Source organism: Eretmochelys imbricata, chromosome 16 (assembly GCF_965152235.1).
Source record: "Eretmochelys imbricata isolate rEreImb1 chromosome 16, rEreImb1.hap1, whole genome shotgun sequence".
NCBI lineage: Eukaryota > Metazoa > Chordata > Testudines > Cheloniidae > Eretmochelys > Eretmochelys imbricata.
Window position 1 is genome coordinate 13928971 of NC_135587.1, and position 19132 is coordinate 13948102.

General features: G+C 51.8%; 1 protein-coding gene and 1 long non-coding RNA gene across 4 annotated transcripts; one reads left to right on the forward strand and one right to left on the reverse strand.

The window, feature by feature from the left end:
• Positions 1 to 50: 50 nt before the first annotated feature.
• LOC144276176 (uncharacterized) lies at positions 51 to 4786 on the reverse strand. Its single transcript, XR_013348193.1, has 3 exons — positions 4659 to 4786; positions 1808 to 1936; positions 51 to 1434 (listed from the first exon to the last, which is right to left on the reverse strand). It is a non-coding gene; the product is annotated as an uncharacterized LOC144276176 (long non-coding RNA).
• Positions 4787 to 6737: 1951 nt separating this feature from the next.
• ST6GALNAC4 (ST6 N-acetylgalactosaminide alpha-2,6-sialyltransferase 4) lies at positions 6738 to 17914 on the forward strand. Of its 3 annotated transcripts, none has more exons than XM_077836289.1 (8): positions 6738 to 6931; positions 7270 to 7375; positions 8193 to 8255; positions 11320 to 11493; positions 12333 to 12745; positions 14045 to 14152; positions 15072 to 15257; positions 15860 to 17914. In XM_077836289.1, the coding sequence occupies exons 2-8, from the start codon at positions 7346 to 7348 to the stop codon at positions 15900 to 15902; spliced, it is 1017 nt and encodes a 338-aa protein (XP_077692415.1). In that variant the 5' UTR covers positions 6738 to 6931; positions 7270 to 7345; the 3' UTR covers positions 15903 to 17914. The 3 variants fall into 3 exon arrangements, with proteins under 3 accessions (XP_077692415.1, XP_077692414.1, XP_077692416.1); XM_077836288.1 differs by having other exon boundaries at positions 7301 to 7375; XM_077836290.1 differs by lacking the exons at positions 6738 to 6931; positions 7270 to 7375 and adding an exon at positions 7918 to 8004.
• The last annotated feature ends 1218 nt before the right edge of the window (positions 17915 to 19132 follow it).

Genomic DNA, 19132 nt, shown 5'->3' on the forward strand with positions numbered 1-19132 from the left:
CACCCCTGTAGTTACTGTCCTTTGTTCCAGTTTCTTTCAGGCATCTCTTTGGGGTGGAGAGGCTATCTCTTGAGCCAGCTGAAGACAAAATGGAGGGGATTCCAGGGGCTTATATAGTCTCTCTCTTGTGCGTGGAAACCCTTCTCTCCCCGTGTAGAATCATAGCTACAAGATGGAGTTTTGGAGTCACATGGGCATTTCACATGTCCATGCATGACTCAGTTCTCTACAGGCCGTCGCCATTGCCCGTATGTTAGCCCAAACGTTCCCAGGAAAGCTCAGATGTGGACTGGCATCTATCAAGATCCATTGTTAGCCAAGTACTCCCAATTACTTGAATAACCCCTTCACACTATGTTGACCAAATCTGCCTTAGATTCTTTCTACAGCAAACACTTCAAATACAAGCATAGAGCCAACACTCATAACTTCAGATATAAAAATGATACATGCATACGAATAGGATGAATACATGCAGTAGAACATAACCTTTGCAAAGATATGTTACATGGCATATCTAGCATAAAACATATTCCAGTTATGTCATATTTACACTCATAAGCATATTTCTATAAAGCATTATGGGGTGCAACGTCATAGCCGGTTTGTATCTTGAGTGGTGAAATAGCCCCACCAAAATCCATTCATGGTCCCCGGATCCTCTCTTGGGATGACGATGGGACAGGAGATGTGGATGGACGGAAAGGGACGGTCTGATCTCCTCCGACTGCTGGTGCCATTTCGATCCCATATGAACCCTACTAAGGGCCGCTGGAGCAAAACCCAATCTCCACGGGCACCAGTCTGGGGTTCAAAAGGCACCTGCTGAACCAGAAGCATGCTGGGAAGCTAATGACAGACTCAGCAGCCAGTTCCAGTTTGTGCACTGAAGTAGCACAGAGGGTAGCCAGAACCTGCATCCTCATCCTAGCCCCATCAGTCCTATGCCCTGAGCTATCCCCGCGGTGGACTGTCTGTGATCTAGGGCTAGCTCCTGAAAACCTAACCTCCCTGCTCTCCGAAGCCACTGTCCTAGTGCTGGATTGGTTTTGATTGAGGGCTACGCTCCCTGACTATCTCTAAAGCTGGGCTGTGGGTGATTACGAGCCAGGCGTCACAGCAAAGCTGCGCTCTCCTTGTGTTAGCTTGTCTGGGTATAGGGAAGTCAGGAGGCTGTCTAGCGTTACCCCAAGTTTGGGGCCCTGAGAATGCTCCTTGAGTCGTGACTCTCCGGCTTGGCTTCCTGTGAACGCCCCGTTGAGTCAGTGCAGTTGTTGTGATGGTCACGCATGAACCGGGGCCTAGCTGCTGTTTGTGTGTTGACATTTGGACTCCCTGTAGCCTCACAGCAGGAATCAGAAATCCCATCCAGCAGCTGTCAAACCTGGTGTTGGCAATGCCGATTGAGGGAAAAAACCACTGGGATTGCCCAATCTGCAGGGGAAAACATGGTTGTTTAAAAAAAATCCCCCACAAAGCTTTGGCCTCAGAGACCTCAGAGCCCAACCAGAGACTTGTTGGGGGGTCAGTGAAAAGGAAAAGAATAAATAGCAGGGGGTGGGGAGCTCTTAATGAAAATAAATAATTTTAAAGCAGGGATTCCTTCCTGCGGTCACCCAAGAGGATGCAGCTTCCTGGTCTTGTCCAGCAGAGCAATTCCCTATTTGAACATTGACACCTGACACAAGCCAAAAAAAAAAAAAGTCCAAAGAGCAACTGCATGAAAGAGACAAGGTAGGGGAAGGGGCAGCGCAGTCTAGCATGGCGCTGAGCGTCAGGACTCCTGGATTCTCTCCCTGGCACTGACCTTGGGCTAAATCACATCTTGCTGTGCCTCAGTTTCACCATCTACCGCATGGGGATAAACAGATTCATCGGCTTTCCCGTGGGTGGGGTGAGGCTTCATTCATGAATGGCAGCAAAACGCATTCAGCTCCTGGGATTAAAGGCGTGACATAAGAGCTTGTCTACACACAGAAGTTACATCAGTTGAACTTGAATCACTTTATTTGTATTATGGGTAACACCTAGGAGTCCTCATGAACCAGGACGCCGCTGTGCCAGGTGCTGTACAAACAGAATAAAAAGATGGTCCCTTCCCCAAAGAGCTTATAATTCCGATGCATCTTTGTATTTGGACACACTTATACCGCATCTGGTTTGTAGCACTTTATAAGGGGCATAATCCAGTTTATAGCCTGTGGCACAAGCTAAACTGCTATAAACCAGGTTTAAACTAATATAAGCGGGACAAAGTTACACCAGTTTTACCAAAGTGATATCAAATCACACCTCTAGTTTTATAGGTACAACTTTGTATAGAACTGGCCTGAGTGCAAAGTACTATCCTTTTCCCTTAAGTGATGATTTTAGGCAATGGAAAGAGGATAGGTGTGGGTGTGTGCGTGTGGGTGTGGTTTGAGATCCTCATTTGATCTGATGATGAATCCATTAAGTGCAGATGAGCTGTGTCATCTTCTCTGTGTTTCCTGAACTGTTCTTCACATTGCAAATTCTGAAGGCAACTCAGGGAGGAAAAGGAACAAACAAACAAACAAATCAGACACTCTGTCTTCTCATAACTGCTCCGGGCTACTGCAGATGACTAAGCAAGGAACCATGGCAAAGTCAAATCTTCCACCACAGTGTGCCTATTTCTGTCTAGAAAGAAAAAGGAAGCTGAACTGGCTTTCAAGCGACCTTAAAAATCTACTAAGAATCCCCTCCAGAGAGTGACTGCATTTCAAAAATGATTTAAATTAATGAAATTAGCTGGTTGGGGCTCAATCTTATCTTCTTACATGCCCCAAATCCAGCAGGAGTCAGTGGACCATCTTGTGGGGACATCTCAGACAAGCTAGCAAGAGGGAAGATGTCTTGTGGTTACAGCCCAGGACTGAACTGCGACAGACCTACTGCAAACTTTCCTGTGCACCTTGGACAAATCATTTTGCCTTTCTGGGCCTCAGTTTCCCCATCTGCAATATGGGGACAATAATAACTCACCTACTTCACAGATACAGAGTGAGGCTAATGTCACTGGGCCAGTGGTGAATTTGGCCTATGAATGTTTATGCAGCATTGTGAGGTCCTTGCATGGAAAGCACTAGAGAAAAACAAGTTTTATTAGAAAATGCACCAGGGTACAATTCTTCTGGTCCTGTGGGACCAGACTAGAGGACCTAACGGGGCTTTCCCACCTCTAATTCCAATGGGCCCAGAGCATTTTTAAACCCATTTTGACAGAGAAGCATAATACTGTTATCTGGTTCCACAAGGGAACAATAACTCCCGGCTTTTAATCCCCTCTGGCTGTGCCTCTGGGCCAAGCGAGGCTGAATGCTCCCGATATTCACAAATCCTTTCTCAACAGCTCCCAGTAACCCAGGCTGCAGTCACACAGATGAAGGCTGACAGGGCTGCCCAAGCATTGACCAAGTAGATGTTAATTTCTCTCCCCACCCCCGCCCATTCAGCCTTTACAGAGAATAGTCTCAGCTACATGCTGCATTGGCAGGGCTGCGGCATGCTGATACTGGGTGCGACCCACTCTGAAAAGGCCTCTGCATATGGCTATGCAAATAGTGCAGGAGAAAACTATCCAATAAAGATCTCAAGCCCCCAACTCATTTGTGTGAACCAGGGAAAGGGATTTACTGGAGCAGCAGGATCTGGAGCTTCCATTGTCTAAGTGTGTCACTCCAGCTGATGGCTTCTGTGAGCTAAATTGACAGAGTCATTAACCAATTTATTGGGAGTGGTCCCAATCCCTCCAGCCTTACTTGGGTAAAACCCTCAATGAAAGTCATAGCAAGTGAGTAAAAAGGCTTCAGGATTTAGCCCAGGAATCATAATCGTGTGTATAAACTCCTACACAGACACACTCCCTGCCAAGGCACAGGGTGCTGCATGGCTGAAAGAATATTTTTGCGATGCAAACAGGCACAGCGCTTCAGCTGGTGTCCATCAGTGTAGCCTGCTGAAGTTAATGCCGAGACATTGATATGGATAATCCAGAGTTACTTTTAGGCTTGGCAGAATTCAATTTTTATTTTTTTATAAATTTGCTGGATAATATCAATGTTTATTTTTAAGCACTTTTTTAAATTATATTGATTTAAATCTTCACAGTTGTGGGACAGTGATTATCTAATGACAGTGGATGTTGAGATTCAAAAAGTCAAAGCATTAAAACCCAAATTGTCAACATCACATGGCAAAAATATACAAAGTATAGATCCTTAAATCAAACTGTAATAAGTTCTCAAGCAGCATTTTTGCTACTTTGACTGTCTGAAAATTTTTGATCATCATTGATGGAAATATGTTTTCAGTGTGTGTGTGGGGGGGGTTGAAACTGACATTTATTGACATTTACTGGTAAAAATCGAATCCCTCAAAGCCTAGTTTTGCTACACAGGAGGCAAAATTTCTAAGGCCGCATGCATCAGGGCATAAACCACTCACTGATGGAGATTATGAAGAAACATCCCTTCTTGGCATAACTGTCCTTTATGGCATATCTTGCACCTTTGTCTGATACTTCTGAGCACTGTTGTACTGAATACCAGATTAGATGGGCTGCTGGTCTGATCTGGAGTGGCAGTTCCTTTGATCGTATTTAAACTGAAAGTATATTAAATACACAGTTCACTTACCCGTTTGTTCCTCTTTCTTTACTTTCTGAATTTCTCAGTATGGCCAATGGAAATTAATGAAGTCAGTTTCCGTTTTGTTTGTGCAGTGGTACTGTCAGGTTTGGCTTGCTGGGGAAGGCTAATGTGGGGAGAAGGAGAGGAGGGTAAGGTACTTTGCAAGTGGCAGGGACTGGTGGGATGGCATTCAGTGCCACAGGAGAGGAGTTTGGTAGGATACTAGGGAAGAGAAGCTGGTACTGGAGGAGGAGGAGAAGAGAGTGGTCAAAGATGGGGTGTAGCTTTGGAGGTGGCCAGTGGGAGCGGGAGGGTTGACACCAAAGGGAATATCGGGGGGACTGGTATGTGGGGCACTGATACCAGTGGGGTATTGGTCTCAAAGGGGGGATCAATACAAGAGGGGAGGTTGAAATTGGGGGAGAGGTATCAATGTTCGTGGTGGGGTTGGCATCAGAGGGGTAGGTCTCAGGGGGACAATATCAGGGAGGATTGGTATCGGAGGAGGGGGGTATCAAAGCCAGTGGGGGGGTTGGGATCAGAAGGAGACAATATTGGGGGGCGTATCGATCCCATTGGGGGGGTTGGTATTGAGGGGGGATGGAATTGATGTTGGTGTGGAGGGGGTTGGTATTGGGGAAGAGGTATTGGAGGAGGGGGTTGGTAACAGGGTGGTATCGGGGTTGGTGTTGGGGGAGGTGTCGGAGGAGGAGGTTGGTATCGGGGGATTGGTTTTAGGAGAGAGGTATGGGAGGAGAGGGTTGGTATCAGGTGGACGATATTGGGGGTTTACATCAGGGAGATGGTATCAGAGGTTGGTAATGGATGGGAGGAAGAGGTTGATACTGGGGGGTCAGTGTCTGGGGGCTGGTATCGGGAGGTTGGTGTTGGGGGGAGGCATCAGAGGAGCAGGTTGATATTGGGGATTGGTATCAGGGGGATGGTATCAGATGAGGGGGTTGGTATTGAGGGGGTGATATCAGGGATAGAAGCAGGGGAGAGGTATTGGAGGAGAAGGATGGTACTGGGGCGTTGGTATTGGGGAGACAGTAGCAGATGAGGGGGTTGGCAAGGGGGGTGGTATTGGCAGGAGAGGTATTGGAGGAGGGGGATGGTACTGGGGGTTGGTATTGGGGATTGTATCGGATGAGAGGGTTGGTATGGGGCGGGGTAGCATCCGGGCAGAGGTATCAGAGGAGGGGGATAGTATTGGGGGGATGGTATCAGATGAGGGGTTGGTGTTCGGGGGGGTGGTATCTGGGGAGAGGTATGGGAGGAAGGGGTGGTGTGTGGGGGGAGGAAGTTTGGGGAGGGGCTCAGTACCGAAGAAGTGTTTGGTAGTTGAGGGGGGAGTATCAGAGGGGTTGGTAGAGGGGGGAAGGTATCAGAGGGCTGGTGTCCGGGGTGGTACGGGGAGGCAGGGGGGAGTGTTGGTGTCTGGGTCAGGGGGGGAGGTATCAGAGTGTTGGGGTCGGGGGGGCGGCAGGGGGGAGTGTTGGGGCGGTGGGGGGGTATCGGAGTGTTGGGGTCGGGGGGGCGGCAGGGGGGAGTGTTGGTGCGGTGGGGGGGTATCGGAGTGTTGGGGGCGGGGGGCGGTAGTGGGGTATCTGAGAGTTGGGGCGGGGGGAGGTATCGGAGGGCTGGTATCGGAGGCGGGGGGAGGTATCGGGGGGGCAGTAGGGGGGAGTGTTGGGGGAGGGGTGGTGGAGGGGTATCGGAGTGTTGGGGGCGGTGGGGCGGTATCGGGGGCGGGGGGAGGTATCGGAGTGTTGGGAGCGGTGGGGCGGTAGGGGGAGTGTTGGGGGCGGGGGGAGGTATCGGAGGGCTGGTATCGGGGGGGCCGTGGGGGAGAGTGTTGGGTGGGGGGGGCGGAGGGGTATCGGGGACGGCATCGGGGTCGGGGGGAGGCATCCGAGTGTTGGGGGCGGTGGGGCGGTAGGGGGAGTTTTGGGGGCGGGGAAGGTATCGGGGGGGCAGTAGGGGGGGAGAGTTGGGGGAGGGGGGGCGGAGGGGTATCGAAGTGTTGGGGGCGGGGGGAGGTACCGGGGGGCGGTATCGGAGCGGGGGGGCGGGGCGTGAGGCCGGGCCCCGGGGCGAGGCTGCCGCGGGGCTGGCGCTGAGGCCCTGCCCGGGATCCAGGGCCCGGGCGGGAGCGATGGGAGCCGGGAAGCGGCTGACCGGGACCCGCCGGAACCGCCCTGGCGCCGCCACCCCATAGGCGGGGCCCCACTGACAGGGCGCGGGCGGGGCTGGCGCAGCTCTGCTGCCCTGGGGCTGGGGTAAGGCCGGGGCACCCCCCTGGGGCGTGGGTGGGGAGTGGGCGGCACAGCTCTGCTGCCTTTGGGGGGGCGGGGGGCTGGCGGCAGGGACACCCCGTCTCCGTGGGCCTGCGGCAAAGAGACCCCTGCAGAAGTGTTGGGCGAGGTGACACCGAGGTGTCGTCTCGGGCCTACTCGCCCTCCCTGGGTCCCTTCTCGTGATGCTGTTGTCGGGTTGGTCTGGATTGGGTGTCCTGCAGCCTGGCACTGCTCAGGAGGGAGCCCGCAGCATCTGGGCTCAGGGCGAGGGGGCCCTGGCCGCAGAACGGAAGCTTTGATCCTCTCCATCTCTTGGCCAGACGAAATGACAGCCTGGCATTTCCCCCCCAGGCCCTTCCAGCTGAGGATCTCAAAGTACCCGGCAGGCCTTGACGAATGAAGCCTCGTTCCACCCCCACAAGGCAGGTGAGTCACTGTAATTCTCAGGGAAACTGAGGCACAAGGCTGATGCGAAGCCACGCAGTGAGTGAGGGAAAGAACTGTGAACGTGGCCCAGACAACTGGCTGGCACAATGGTCCGTAGGAGGCTATGCATGTTTGATAAATATTCCTATCCTAAGCTCTAGTGTAGCGATATTGTGCTCTGTTAAACAGCTGTGTTCCACCCCAGAGGTGGCTGCATTTCAGTGGTGGACAGAGTGGCCCCTGTGTTTTCTCACAAGGGTGTTGTGAGGCTTAGTAATTGTTAAAGACATTACTGAGTGTGCAACACCCACAGAGTGTATAAAACACATTGAGGAGTAAGGGAATCCTCCGATGAGCAGGTCCTGTACAAGTGCAGTATATTGTTGTTTGTTAGCCTGGCTGGTGAGATCTGAAGTGAGAGAGATATTCCAGATGGCAGGTGCTGCAGAAGATAAGGCTTCACGCCAACAGCAAGGCGATTCTGTGGAGGCCTGAGCTATACAAGTGGCAGGGCTGGGAGATCAGAGAGTTACAAGGAAAGTGTAGTTGGCTGGAGCAAGTTGACAGAGGGTTTCACAAGGAAGGAGAGTGGTTTTTAACAAGACTTTAAAATGAATGGGGTGTTCAAGGTGATGGTTCTCAAGACCAAATCTCCGGGGTACCATATATGGTCTCATGCACATACTCCTTAATGTACCCCTTTTGGACTGACTCTGGTCAGAAGTTTGTCTAGTTTAATATCAATGACTTTGCTTTTTGTTTTCTTTGCTAAATGTTTATTTTGTTGCCAACAGGCTAACCTGTCTGTGTTTTGCAGGGCACAGTTCCTGAATCCCAAGTCAAACCTGTGGCAGATAAGACACTGAAGCTGAAGACACTTGTAAGTAACCAGATCCCAAGAAGCAGTGATGCTCTTAAACCCCTCTTCCAAACCCCTGAATTTAGGACCGTAGTGATGGTAGCAAAATGGGCTGGCATTACAGAGCCAAGGAAAAGGCGGCAGAGGCAGAAATGCTAAAGGGCATTGGGTATCATGTCCTTAACGGACATGAGGATGGTATCTATGTTCCAATTGATGGAGAACCCTCAAGGACAACTCGTGGACATGTATGTGGTCGCCATATGGAAACGTACACCATTTCCTGCTCAGTAGGCTGGTTCTAGAGTCCTTGTGCCCCCGGTAGAGTCCTGATAAATATCCTCTAACTGCAGAGAACAGGAGACTATACGGGGCGCCCTGTGGCTTAAAGGGGCTTTATTAAAAGGCACCTTTACAATGTCACTTTGTGGGAGAATGGGGAGTACATCCGTGACAACCTGCTGGGGTCCCCAGAGCTGTGAGCCACTGTGTGACCCTCTCAGCCTCAGCCAGTGAGAACTTTGCTGCTGCTAAGCTGTGTGACAGCTCCTCGACATGCCAGCTTATCTGTCTCACCAGCAAACTTTCCAGGACTCTGCCAGTCCAGACCTTCCCTAGCGGGCAGCAACCAGTGAACCCCAGTTCTCGAGTTCCTCAGAGAGGTCTGTCTGCAGTGCTTAGCCCCTCTGACTGTAGCACCCACAAAACCTTACGGAGTTCGCTGCTCCTTCAATCAGACAGTACCCAGCACCTTCTTAGCATACCTGGGGCTAGCGCTCTGTTTCAGTCAAAGCACTGAGCTGGTTTATAATAAAAGCAACGTGAGTTTATTAATAAAAGGAGAGAGGTTTAAGTGATACCAAGTATAAGGAAGGACAGAAAGGGTTACAGAACTGGCCGCCGAAATGCTGCCGGGAAGCGGCAGCGGCAAGAAGCGTCACTGCTGAAATGCCTCCAAGAAATGGCACCCGCTTCTCGGCAGCGTTTTGGCGGGCGGTTCTTCGGCGGCGCCACTCCGGTGGCGGGGTGTCCGGCAGGCACACAAAAATGTCCCTGCGGGCACCGCGTTGGGGATCACTGAGCTAAACCCTCCAGACCATGTTGGGGAAACGCTTCCCCTCTGGGCAGGGTGGGTTGGGCCATGGGGAACTAGTCAGTCTGTTCCGCCCCTGATGTTATTGCTATGACCGTGTGTGAGTGCAGCTTCCCACCCACCGTGCTTTGTCAATGTATAGGGCTCATGCCTTAGCTTCCTCGCTTGTGAGCTCAGGGGAGCAGGGATTTTGTCTGAGTGGCGTGTGGCCAGTGCCCATCATGGGCACGACTGGGACATTCAGGACACTCATCACAATGCTGTTCTGGCATCTCTCTATCTGTCGCTGTCCTTCCTTCCTCTTGCATCCTCGGGCTGAGAGAGGCCCCAAGCTTTGCCCCCCCACCTCCCTGGTGTTCAGCACGCATGTGGGGATGTGCTGGGTCAGCATGTGTCTGGCTAAAGCAAAGAGCCCAGAACAAGTTTCTTGCTTCCTGTTTATGACCCCCCATTAAGGCTATGCCCCCCCCATGTTAGTGTTTGTAAGAGGTCCCAGACTGACAGCCCAGGGGCAGATGTCCTCAGCATGGACAGTGGCAATGCGAGCATTGCTGTCACACATGGAGAGGGGGATAGCACAGTTCAGTCCCCAGGGCCACTTTTGCTCCTTGGCCTCTGCTGAGATGGGCAACATGGGGCCAGGTTATGCTGGTGGTTGGCCTCATGCTTTAGCTAGAGCCAAGTCAGCCATGATCGCTTAGGTAGCACCCCCATTGTACGTGGAGCTCTGCGTGGTTCCTGGTATGCTTGACACTGATCTGCTCCTCCCTGAGGTTCAAGCAATCCATAGTCATGACAGAAGCTGACATTACAGTCCAGACAGGCACAGAGCAGCACGTGGCCCTCAGAGCTTTTTAAGGCTCGCCATTTGTCAGCTGTGCAGCCTGTTTTTACTAGAAAGGAAGTGAGTCATTCTGAAACAGAACAATCTTGCCAAGCACTCCCCAGTTTTGATGCGTGACTGAAGGTTTCATATTGACCGGTAATCACTGTCAATCAAAGAGTGCAGCCCTGCTCCTGGTTTGCGATCAAGCACTAAAAAGGCCGAGTGACGCTTGGTGTCTTGGGGGCCGTTGTGCAATGAAACTAACCAGGGTGAGCTCTGTTCTGAGAGGAGGAGAGAATTACAGGATGGCGGTAGCAGGTAGTAGCTTTGCACAGGGACGCGCGAAGGGGAGCAGTGTGTGCTGGTGATGGTCACAGCTGCAAGCCCCTGTTTCCCTGTCCCCTCCTCAGGTGTAGATTGCTGCACTGGCACCAATGCTTCCTGGATTTCGTAGGCAGACGTTTTGTGAAAGGACCTGTTTTCTGGTGGCCAGAGCAGGGGTTAGGAGTCTGGGCTCTTTGCCATGAGCCTGCTGTGTGACCTCAGGCAGGGCGCTTAATCTCCCTGCCCTTCAGCCTTCCCTTAGCTGGAAAGCAGGGGCAATGTCACCTTGTGGGAGTGCTGTGAGGTTGAAAACACGGGGGAAGCTCTTTGGGTGGAAGGCATCGCGTGGCTTTTCAGCAGGGGGAGATGTTGTCGCAGGACCAGGTGAAGAACCCCCCCGTCGCCCTGCCAGCATCTATCCTGGTCCTTCTCACTTGCTTTCCCCTGAGCATTGCCTGATCCGATCACAGCTGACTCCATTTCCTTCCCCTCCTAGCCCTTGTTCCCATTGTGGACCCCTCAGAGTATTTAATTTAGAACAGCAAGGGTCTTTAATTACACTGTATCATGGTCTCTCAACCTGGAAATCACAAACAGGTGTCGAGCTCTACTGCAACACCCTGCCCTTCCCATCCGCAGAGGAGGGGAGTCCCATCCCACTATAGGGAAGAAGGAAGAACTACAGTCCTTGTTTTGTTTTCCAGGATGCCTGCAGCGTTCGGTTCACCATAGCCCTACCACAATGAGAGATCCCTGGTCACTAAAATGCAGTCATCCCTGTTGTTGCCATGTGCTGGGTTCTCAGCAGCGAATCTTGAGCTTCCCTTCTCAATGCGTTGCAGGTCCGTCTGTTCTTAACTCTGGTGATTCTGTCTGCTTGTACTGTGCTCTACATCCTGCTCTGCCCGCAGCTGTGTTGGCTCAGCTATCAGCGGCTGGAGGAACATAAACCTCCCTTGGTGACGGTGTCTGGAGCCCTCAGCTTCGAGGGATACAGTCGTGTTCCTGATGGAAAGGTGGGTTAAAGTTCCAGCTGCGAATGGACTCTCCCAAGACGCAGAGAATGTGAGGTAGTGGTTAGCACATGAGACTGGGAGTTGGGACTCCTGGTTTCCATTCGCAGAGTCACTGTGTGCCCTTGGGCGAGTCACTTCACCCAGCATTGCCTCAGTTTCTCCATCACTAATGAAGTTGACAATGTACCTACTTCCCATGAGAGTTGAGGCTTATTGATTAAAGTTTGCACAGTGTTTGAGGCTCCTAAGGTGTGAAAGATGCCTCAGCAGTGCAAAGTGTTAGCCATGGGGCTACTGTGGCCTTCTGCTGGTGTAACAAAGCCCCTTGGCTCACTCACATCATCCGGAGGCTGTTGAGTCTCTGCTGTCCATGTCCTGGACCAGGTTCAAAGCACATCCGACATCTGGAGTAATCGAAAACACTACCCTGTGGGGGGGCCTCAGTTAAAGCATGCTGCTTTCAGACTCCAGGGAGGCACCAGGGGATAGTTAAAGGGAGTCAGGAGAAACCAGTTCTAGGTGGTGTTTTAAAGCTCACTCCGGTAACATGGCTCTGGCCCCTGTGTAGATTCAGCTTGAGAGCGACACCACCCTGTGCCAGCAATAGGGAATTGCAGGGAGGGCAGCTCAGAGCAGCACCATGGAGGAAGTGGTGGAAGGGGGCCCTGGAGGGAGGGCAGTTCTGAATTGGATTCATAGACAGACAGGAAGCCAGTGCAGGTGATGAAAAGGTGATATGGACTTGCTGCCTGGAATGCAAACATACTGCGATCCCCTCCCCTTGCAAGCCCTGGGTCTTTCCTGTCCCTCTCCATTGCTAACGGTGCGTCTTGCTGCAGCCGTTGGTCAGAGCTCAGTGCCGCCAGTGTGCCGTGGTATCCAGCTCGGGTCAGATGCTGGGCTCGCGGCTGGGGAAGGAGATTGACCAAATGGAGTGCGTCCTGCGCATGAACCAGGCCCCCACCCGTGGCTACGAAGAGGACGTGGGGGCGAAGAGCACCCTCAGGGTCGTCTCGCACACCAGTATCCCTTTGCTCCTGAGGAACCAGTCGTACTTCTTCAAGCAGTCCCGGGAGACCATCTACATCGTCTGGGGGCCTGTGAGAATGATGAGCCGGGAGAAGGTGGGGTTCACCTACAGGAGTCTCCAGGAGGTGAAGGAGATGTATCCCAGCCTGCAGATGTACACGCTAACCGAGAGGATGATGGCTTACTGTGACAAGGTCTTCCAGGACGAGACGGGGAAGAACAGGTGAGTAGGCGCCTCGCTCGCTTCCTTCCTCCCTGCCTGTAATGTCCCAGGGCCTCCCTGCCACAGGCACCTCCTGGGTATAGAGAGTAGAGCTTTCCACCCCAAGGTCTACTGTAACTGGATGCTTCTGGTAAACCAATCAACAGTGAAATAGTTAACAGTGTTGCCATTTTAGGGTGGGATTTTCGAAAGCACCTATAGGACTTTGGAGCACAAATCCCAATGGGATCTGTGCTCCTAAGTCAATTAGCCAGTTTTCCACTCTCTAATTGTAAATGTTGGGTTTCAGAGTTACCAACCCACTGACATGAGTGGGACAGTTTACTCCCCTCCCACAAATGCTGTTTGTCCCTCAGTGGTGAGTGGACCTGCAAGGTATCTTAGGAGTGTCAGTGCGCTGCACATGAATGGATTTAGCAGGCAGTCACCGTGTAAATTGCAATGGGCTATTTGTGGATGTTAGAAAGTTATGGAGTCACCTTCATCCCAGGAAGAGTTGTAGCGTAAGAATTCATTGCTATAGAACAGTATGTAACACGTCTGTTACATCATGCATTTATGGGCAGTCAGCACTTCAGTTCAAATCCTGGGCAGGTTAGCAGTGACTAGCAGTCATTTGTCCTCTGCTTGGTAGATGAGTGGAGGGTTCCATTTCGTTCCTAGTGGCCGGGTGTCCACAGCACACAAATCTCCATCGCCTTTGGCATTGATAGTCCCCCTGGTCAGCAGATGGGCCAAGAACTGACTGACTGGGCCGTGGAGACTGAACTCCCCTCTGACCCATCGTGCCAGGGATGAGGCCATTGGAGGAGCAGGCTGAGAACACTCGCCCCGCTTCTGCCTGTCCCATACCCTGTGTGGATAAACAGGGGGCGTCCGTCTCCAGAGCTGTCAGTGAAGCTTTGTTCACCAACCCGACACTCACTTCAAGGGGCACGACATGCCAGGAGACTGGAGTGGGAGGAGGCGGAAAGAGAGAGCTTCCAAACACACGTGCATCCTGTATTGCTGGCATTTCCTCCCCCTCCCCGGTAGCCAAAGAGCCCATCTTCCTCCCCGCCGCATTTTGCTTGTCCTGCTCTTCTGTTTGCTCTTCCTATCCTCATACAGAAACTGCTCCAAAGGCCCTAGTCACACCCAGTAGATGTCCCTCAGCCAGGGCAGGATGTGCCTTACTGTCCACTCTTGGTCTAGGAGATGAGTGCAGGTTTCCCTCCCACAGTTTGTGTCCATTTCTCTCTCTGCCATGCTGCTTATGGCAGCCTGTCCCCTCCAACTCTGTTGCTGTGTGATTTGTAGGATGAAGTCTGGCTCCTTCCTGAGCACTGGCTGGTTCACCATGATCCTGGCAATGGAGCTGTGTGAACAGATCTTTGTCTTCGGCATGGTCAGCGATAGCTACTGCAGGTACGGCCATGGGGAGAGGGAGGGGAAGAGGGTGGGAGACTTCGTGGGGCTTTTGCCACACAGCACGTCTGTTCGTCAGCTAACTCAACACAAGGCAGCACAACCATTCCACATGCAATACAATACATCTTCCATACAAACTCTGTCCCCAGAGACTTAGCCAAGTTCAGTAACAAACAGCACAGGGAGGGGTGTATTAGGGGGCGCAGACAATGCAGAAAATATATGAAGTGGACAGATACAGGGAGGCTGCTCCAAGCAGCAGGAGTTGCAGAGGAGAAGGTCCTCGCGCCAACAGTGGTGAGATCAGAGAAGGAAGGGGACAGAACAGAGAGAACTGGAGTCTGAGCTGGGGGCGAGTTCACGAGGTGTTTTTATAAGCAAGGAGGCAGTTTGAAACAGGACCCCTGAAAGGAACAGGGGGCTGGGGGCCCTAGCTGCGGAGGTGACATGGCTCTGATCTGTGTGTGATGCCCACACCTGCTGGAGTCTGCAGAGCTGGGTTGCAGTAAGATGATGGAGGGAGCATGTGGTGGGACTGGAGGCCCAGGGCAATGAAGGGGAGGATGAGGATTTCAGCAGGGGCGGGTCTGTAACACAGGAGGAAGTTCTTCATTCATTCAGCTCCCCCCTCCTCATCTCGTGGGGCAGGATGGGTCCCTTTGGTAGATTTGCTTGTGCTTTGTCCAGCCTAGTGCGGAGGTTTGGGGGGTGGGTGTTACATGCTGAACTCCTAGCAGGGGGGTTGATGGCTGGGACTCTTGCTCTGTGCCCAGAGATCCCTGACACTGAATGGACATCTCTGGGGTTATTAGGCTGGTGGCTCTCTCGTGTTGGCTCCATCCCTGCTCTGGAAGCAGGAGTCTGCCATCTTGGCCAGTGCCCCGCTGCACTACCTCTTGTCTGCTCTGGTTGGCAGGGAGAAGAACCATCCCAGAGTGCCTTACCACTACTTCGAAAAGGGCAAGCTGGATGAGTGCAGGATGTACCTCGCCCATGAGAAAGCCCCCCGGGGTGGCCACCGCTTCATCACTGAGAAGACTGTCTTCTCCCACTGGGCAAAGAGAAAGAACATTGTCTTCCATCACCCCTCATGGGTGGGCAGGTAGGGGCGTCCAGCCCACGTGCTGCTCCTGGGGAGAAACCTTTCATTCTGTTGGTACGATAGGCTGTAGCCCGATGGGAATCCTGCAGCGTGGCATGGGGTGCTGTCTGGAGGAGTTGCACTGGGGGGGTCAGTGCATGAAGAGGAGCTGCACAATCACAGACTTGATGAGAGGCAGAGCATCCTGGGAGGTGTGGTGCATTGGAAGGGCTCCCTTACCGAAGCTGCTCTAATCAGCATGTTGAATGGAGCAATAAAGGCACATCTTAGATCTAACACATGCCCACCCTCTGCAGGGTCCCTGCCACTTGTACTGGAGCATAGATCTGCAGGTCATAGTGTCTCTGTAGGTCTGATCTTAGGTCTTGCACAATCCTTCCCAGGCACTCAGCTGGAAGGAGGCAGAGAAAACCTAGGGGATCATTCAGAGCACTCAGGGTCTCAGCCCCTCCATTGCTGCAAGCAATCCCTGATGTCTCTGCAGCCCCCTCCCCCCCAGCATTCCCAGCTCTGACCCTAGGACTGTCTATGGAAAGTTTTTAATCTTTGAACCACAATGAAAATTTAATCCAGTATTAAACATTTCTGTACTTATGTTCCAGCGGGCTGCAGATCTTAGAAAAGTGGAATCGCTCTGAGGTTTAAGCCAGTGCCTCTTGGGGTGAAACTCCTCATCTCCTTCCACTTAAACCCTCAAAGAGGAGGATTAGGTGGGTGACCAGAGAGAAGACGGATAGTCTTGTAGTCAAGGCACTAGACTGAGACTCAGGGGACTTGGACTCAAATCCAAGCTCTGCCACAGATTCCCTGTGTGACCTTGGACAAGTTACCTAGGACCTGATCCAAAGCCTGTTGACATCAATGGAAAGACTCCCATTACTCCAATGGGCTCAGGCCCTTAATCTCTCTGTCTCAGTTCCCAGTCTTCTGCTTGTACGTTGTATTTGTTCCTCTCCTTTGTCTGTCTTGTTCGTTTTGATTGTAAGCTCCTTGGGGCAGAGATTGGCTCTTATGAGCACAATGGGGCCCTGATCTTAGCTGGAGCCTGTAGGCATTACAGTTATCCCAATAGTACTTCTTCCTGTTGGTTGTGGAGCCATGCACAGGCCTCGTGAATTGCTCCCACACAGAGCAAAGTGGCAGGAAATGTGGGGACTCTAAACTGACCGAAGACCCAGGACCCCCAAAGAGTGAGAGGAGTGGAATGTTCCAAAAGCATCTCTTGCTGTGACTTGGCCTAATGGAGGCGAGACACCTGTCCTCCAGTGGGCATGCTGAGCTGGATGTGCAGTGCAGGGAAAAGAGATCCCCTGTCGCCAACCGGCCTACCATTCAGTGAGGTGTAGACATAAGGACAGCCATACTGGATAAGACCAAAGCATCTAGCCCGGTATCCTGTCTTCCAGCAGTGGCCAATGCCAGGTGCTCCAGAGGGAATGATCAAGTGATCCATCCTGGCAGCAGTGTTTGTGCTGAGGTATTGCTGTTCAGCAAGGAAAAGGACACTCCCTCCTGGGCTAGCAGTCCATAGCGCCTGTCCAAATATCTTGTCTTGTTGTGTCTGTCCCAGCATGGGGAATTTTGACCTACTTGGGGCACCTGACTGTGGGCTCCACTCCCACGCATCACACCTTTCAAAGTAGTGTGTATCTGCCCTGCAGCTCCTGTTACCCTGCACTACAGGCCCTGCATTCCAGACATGCCATGATGTGTTCTAGACGCTGCCCTGACCGCAGTAAGGGTGACAGCTTTTTGCCAGAAAAATGGGGTCAGTTCTGGTTCAAGATCCTGAATGATACACCTTACATTGCTGTAGCACTTTTAACCGTGAAGGATCCCAAAGTGCTTTTGCAAAGTCTGAATAGCTACAGGAGCCACCTCATCGCCTTCTGGAAATTCAGCTACTTCTGGAGTGGAACACTTAACTGTTCAGCAGCACTCTTCACCACCCTAGAACAGTGGTTTTCAACCTGGGGTCCGCAGACCATGTCTAAGGGGTCTGCGAAAGATGGTCATTATCATAGAAGAGAGGTTCTCAACCTGTGGTCCCCGGATTCCTGGGGGTCTGCAGACCGTGTCTAAGATTTCCAAAGGGGTCTGCACCTCCAGTCAAAATTTTGTTGGGGTCTGCAAATGAAAAATGGCTGAAAAAGATGCTGTATCTAATTTAAATGGTAGGGGGAGCCTAGTTTTACATTGTCTTCAAATACAGTGTGCACACATACATAATTATAGTTGCAGCTATTTAAAATCCTTGTTAAAGGGTTTAAACTGCGACCGCTGTGAATGAAGTTTTGGAGATCGCCTGTAATGTTCATCTCACTCGGGCCACACAGCAGTTAGTGGCAGCCCGTGTGGAAAGCCCATCTTTGTGCAGCGCGCTGTGCTGTGACTGTTTGAAACCGCTTCTTAGATGAATTGGTTTGGAAAAGACTCTCAGCATAAGATGTTTCTTGAACTGGAGCAGAGTGTGGTCGCTTTGGGGTTCAGGCTGGACGACACAACTTCTGTCAGCAGCTCCACCGTGTCAGGAAGAAACATTTCCTTCCAGTGTTCTGGCATGTACCCTTTGAGTTCGTGTGCTGCCTTTGTTACCAAGTGCCCTTGGATTGATACCAAAGCAAACCTACTTAATAAAACTATTTTTAATTCTGTGATCATTCATTGTTTGTGCAAACTGGGTGAATTTATCCAGCTGGACTCAATCCTGGAGTCCTTGCTCAGACAAAGCTCCTATAGCCATCCTGCCAGAGCATTTTTAATTGCTGTAAATTCTGTTCTCCAGGATTCAAGGCATGGGCATGGGGTAAGAGCCCTGTTCTTTGCACATGCTGCTCTCACCATTTCTCCTCAGCTGTCAACTGTTATATGCAGTTCCCATAATCCCCCGGCACACGGCCTGTGTAATCCACCTTCTGTAGCATGGGTTTTGTCCCCTAGTGGCTATGCCACATAAGAGATTTGAGTCTGCTGCTGCTGCAGGGTTAATGGGTCCGAGTGCTGTGGCCGGCAGATGGAAGCAGTGAGCTTCTAAACAAGGTTTGAAATCTAGAAGCCTCTGTTCATTGGCGGAGCCGTAGGCAGGGGGCAGGGCTATCAAGGAGGTCAGGGCTTTATAAAGCAGTGAGCAAGCGACCAGGGAGCTTTGCGACCAGGGGCCGCTAACAGGGAGTTTCGAGAGGGAGTTGGGAAGGGGGCGAGGTACACTTGCTATTTTTTAAAACCTTTAAACTAAACTGTAATCAAAACTTCTTGATTTAAACAAAAACCCTATCTTTAACCTAGGTAGCTGTAGGAGAAAATGCAGGCAGAAGCCCAGCAGCAGATTGGGGGCTATCCTCTTTATTGCAGTTGGTGTAGCATTTATGATTATCTGCCCTGTGGGCGGGTGGCGTATGTGTGCATTCGGTGCAAACTGCACCTGGCCCTCGGAGACCGTGCTTTGGAGGCCAGGATTGTGGAACTGGAGGAGCTAAGGGAGGCAGAGAGGTATGTTGATGAGGCTTTCCGGGACACTGTAGATTTGTCCCACCTCCGGTCAGACAGCCCCTGCGCTGTTAAGGAGGATGAAAGGCCCAGAGAAGGAGAGCAGAGGGAAACCTTCCCATAGTTGGGACCCTCCTTTCAGATGATGTTGGGATATCCTCTCACACTGAGGTTACCTTTCCGGGGGAGGGAACTCCAGTCAGTAGGAAAGGGCAGGTGTTAGTAATGGGAGACTCAATCATTAGAAACATAGATAGCTGGGTTTGTGATGACCGGGAGAATCATATGGTGACTTGCCTGCCTGGTGCGAAGGTTGCGGATCTCTCAAGACATCTAGATAGACTTACGTGTAGTGCTGGGGAGGAGCCGGTGATCGTGGTACATGTAGG

Coding starts and splice junctions, on each gene's coding strand:
- ST6GALNAC4 (XM_077836289.1), top strand. CDS start 7,346: ATGAAGCCTCGTTCCACCCCCACAAGGCAG. Junction 7,376..8,192: donor GTTCCACCCCCACAAGGCAG/GTGAGTCACTGT, acceptor TGTGTTTTGCAG/GGCACAGTTCCTGAATCCCA. Junction 14,153..15,071: donor GTCAGCGATAGCTACTGCAG/GTACGGCCATGG, acceptor TCTGGTTGGCAG/GGAGAAGAACCATCCCAGAG.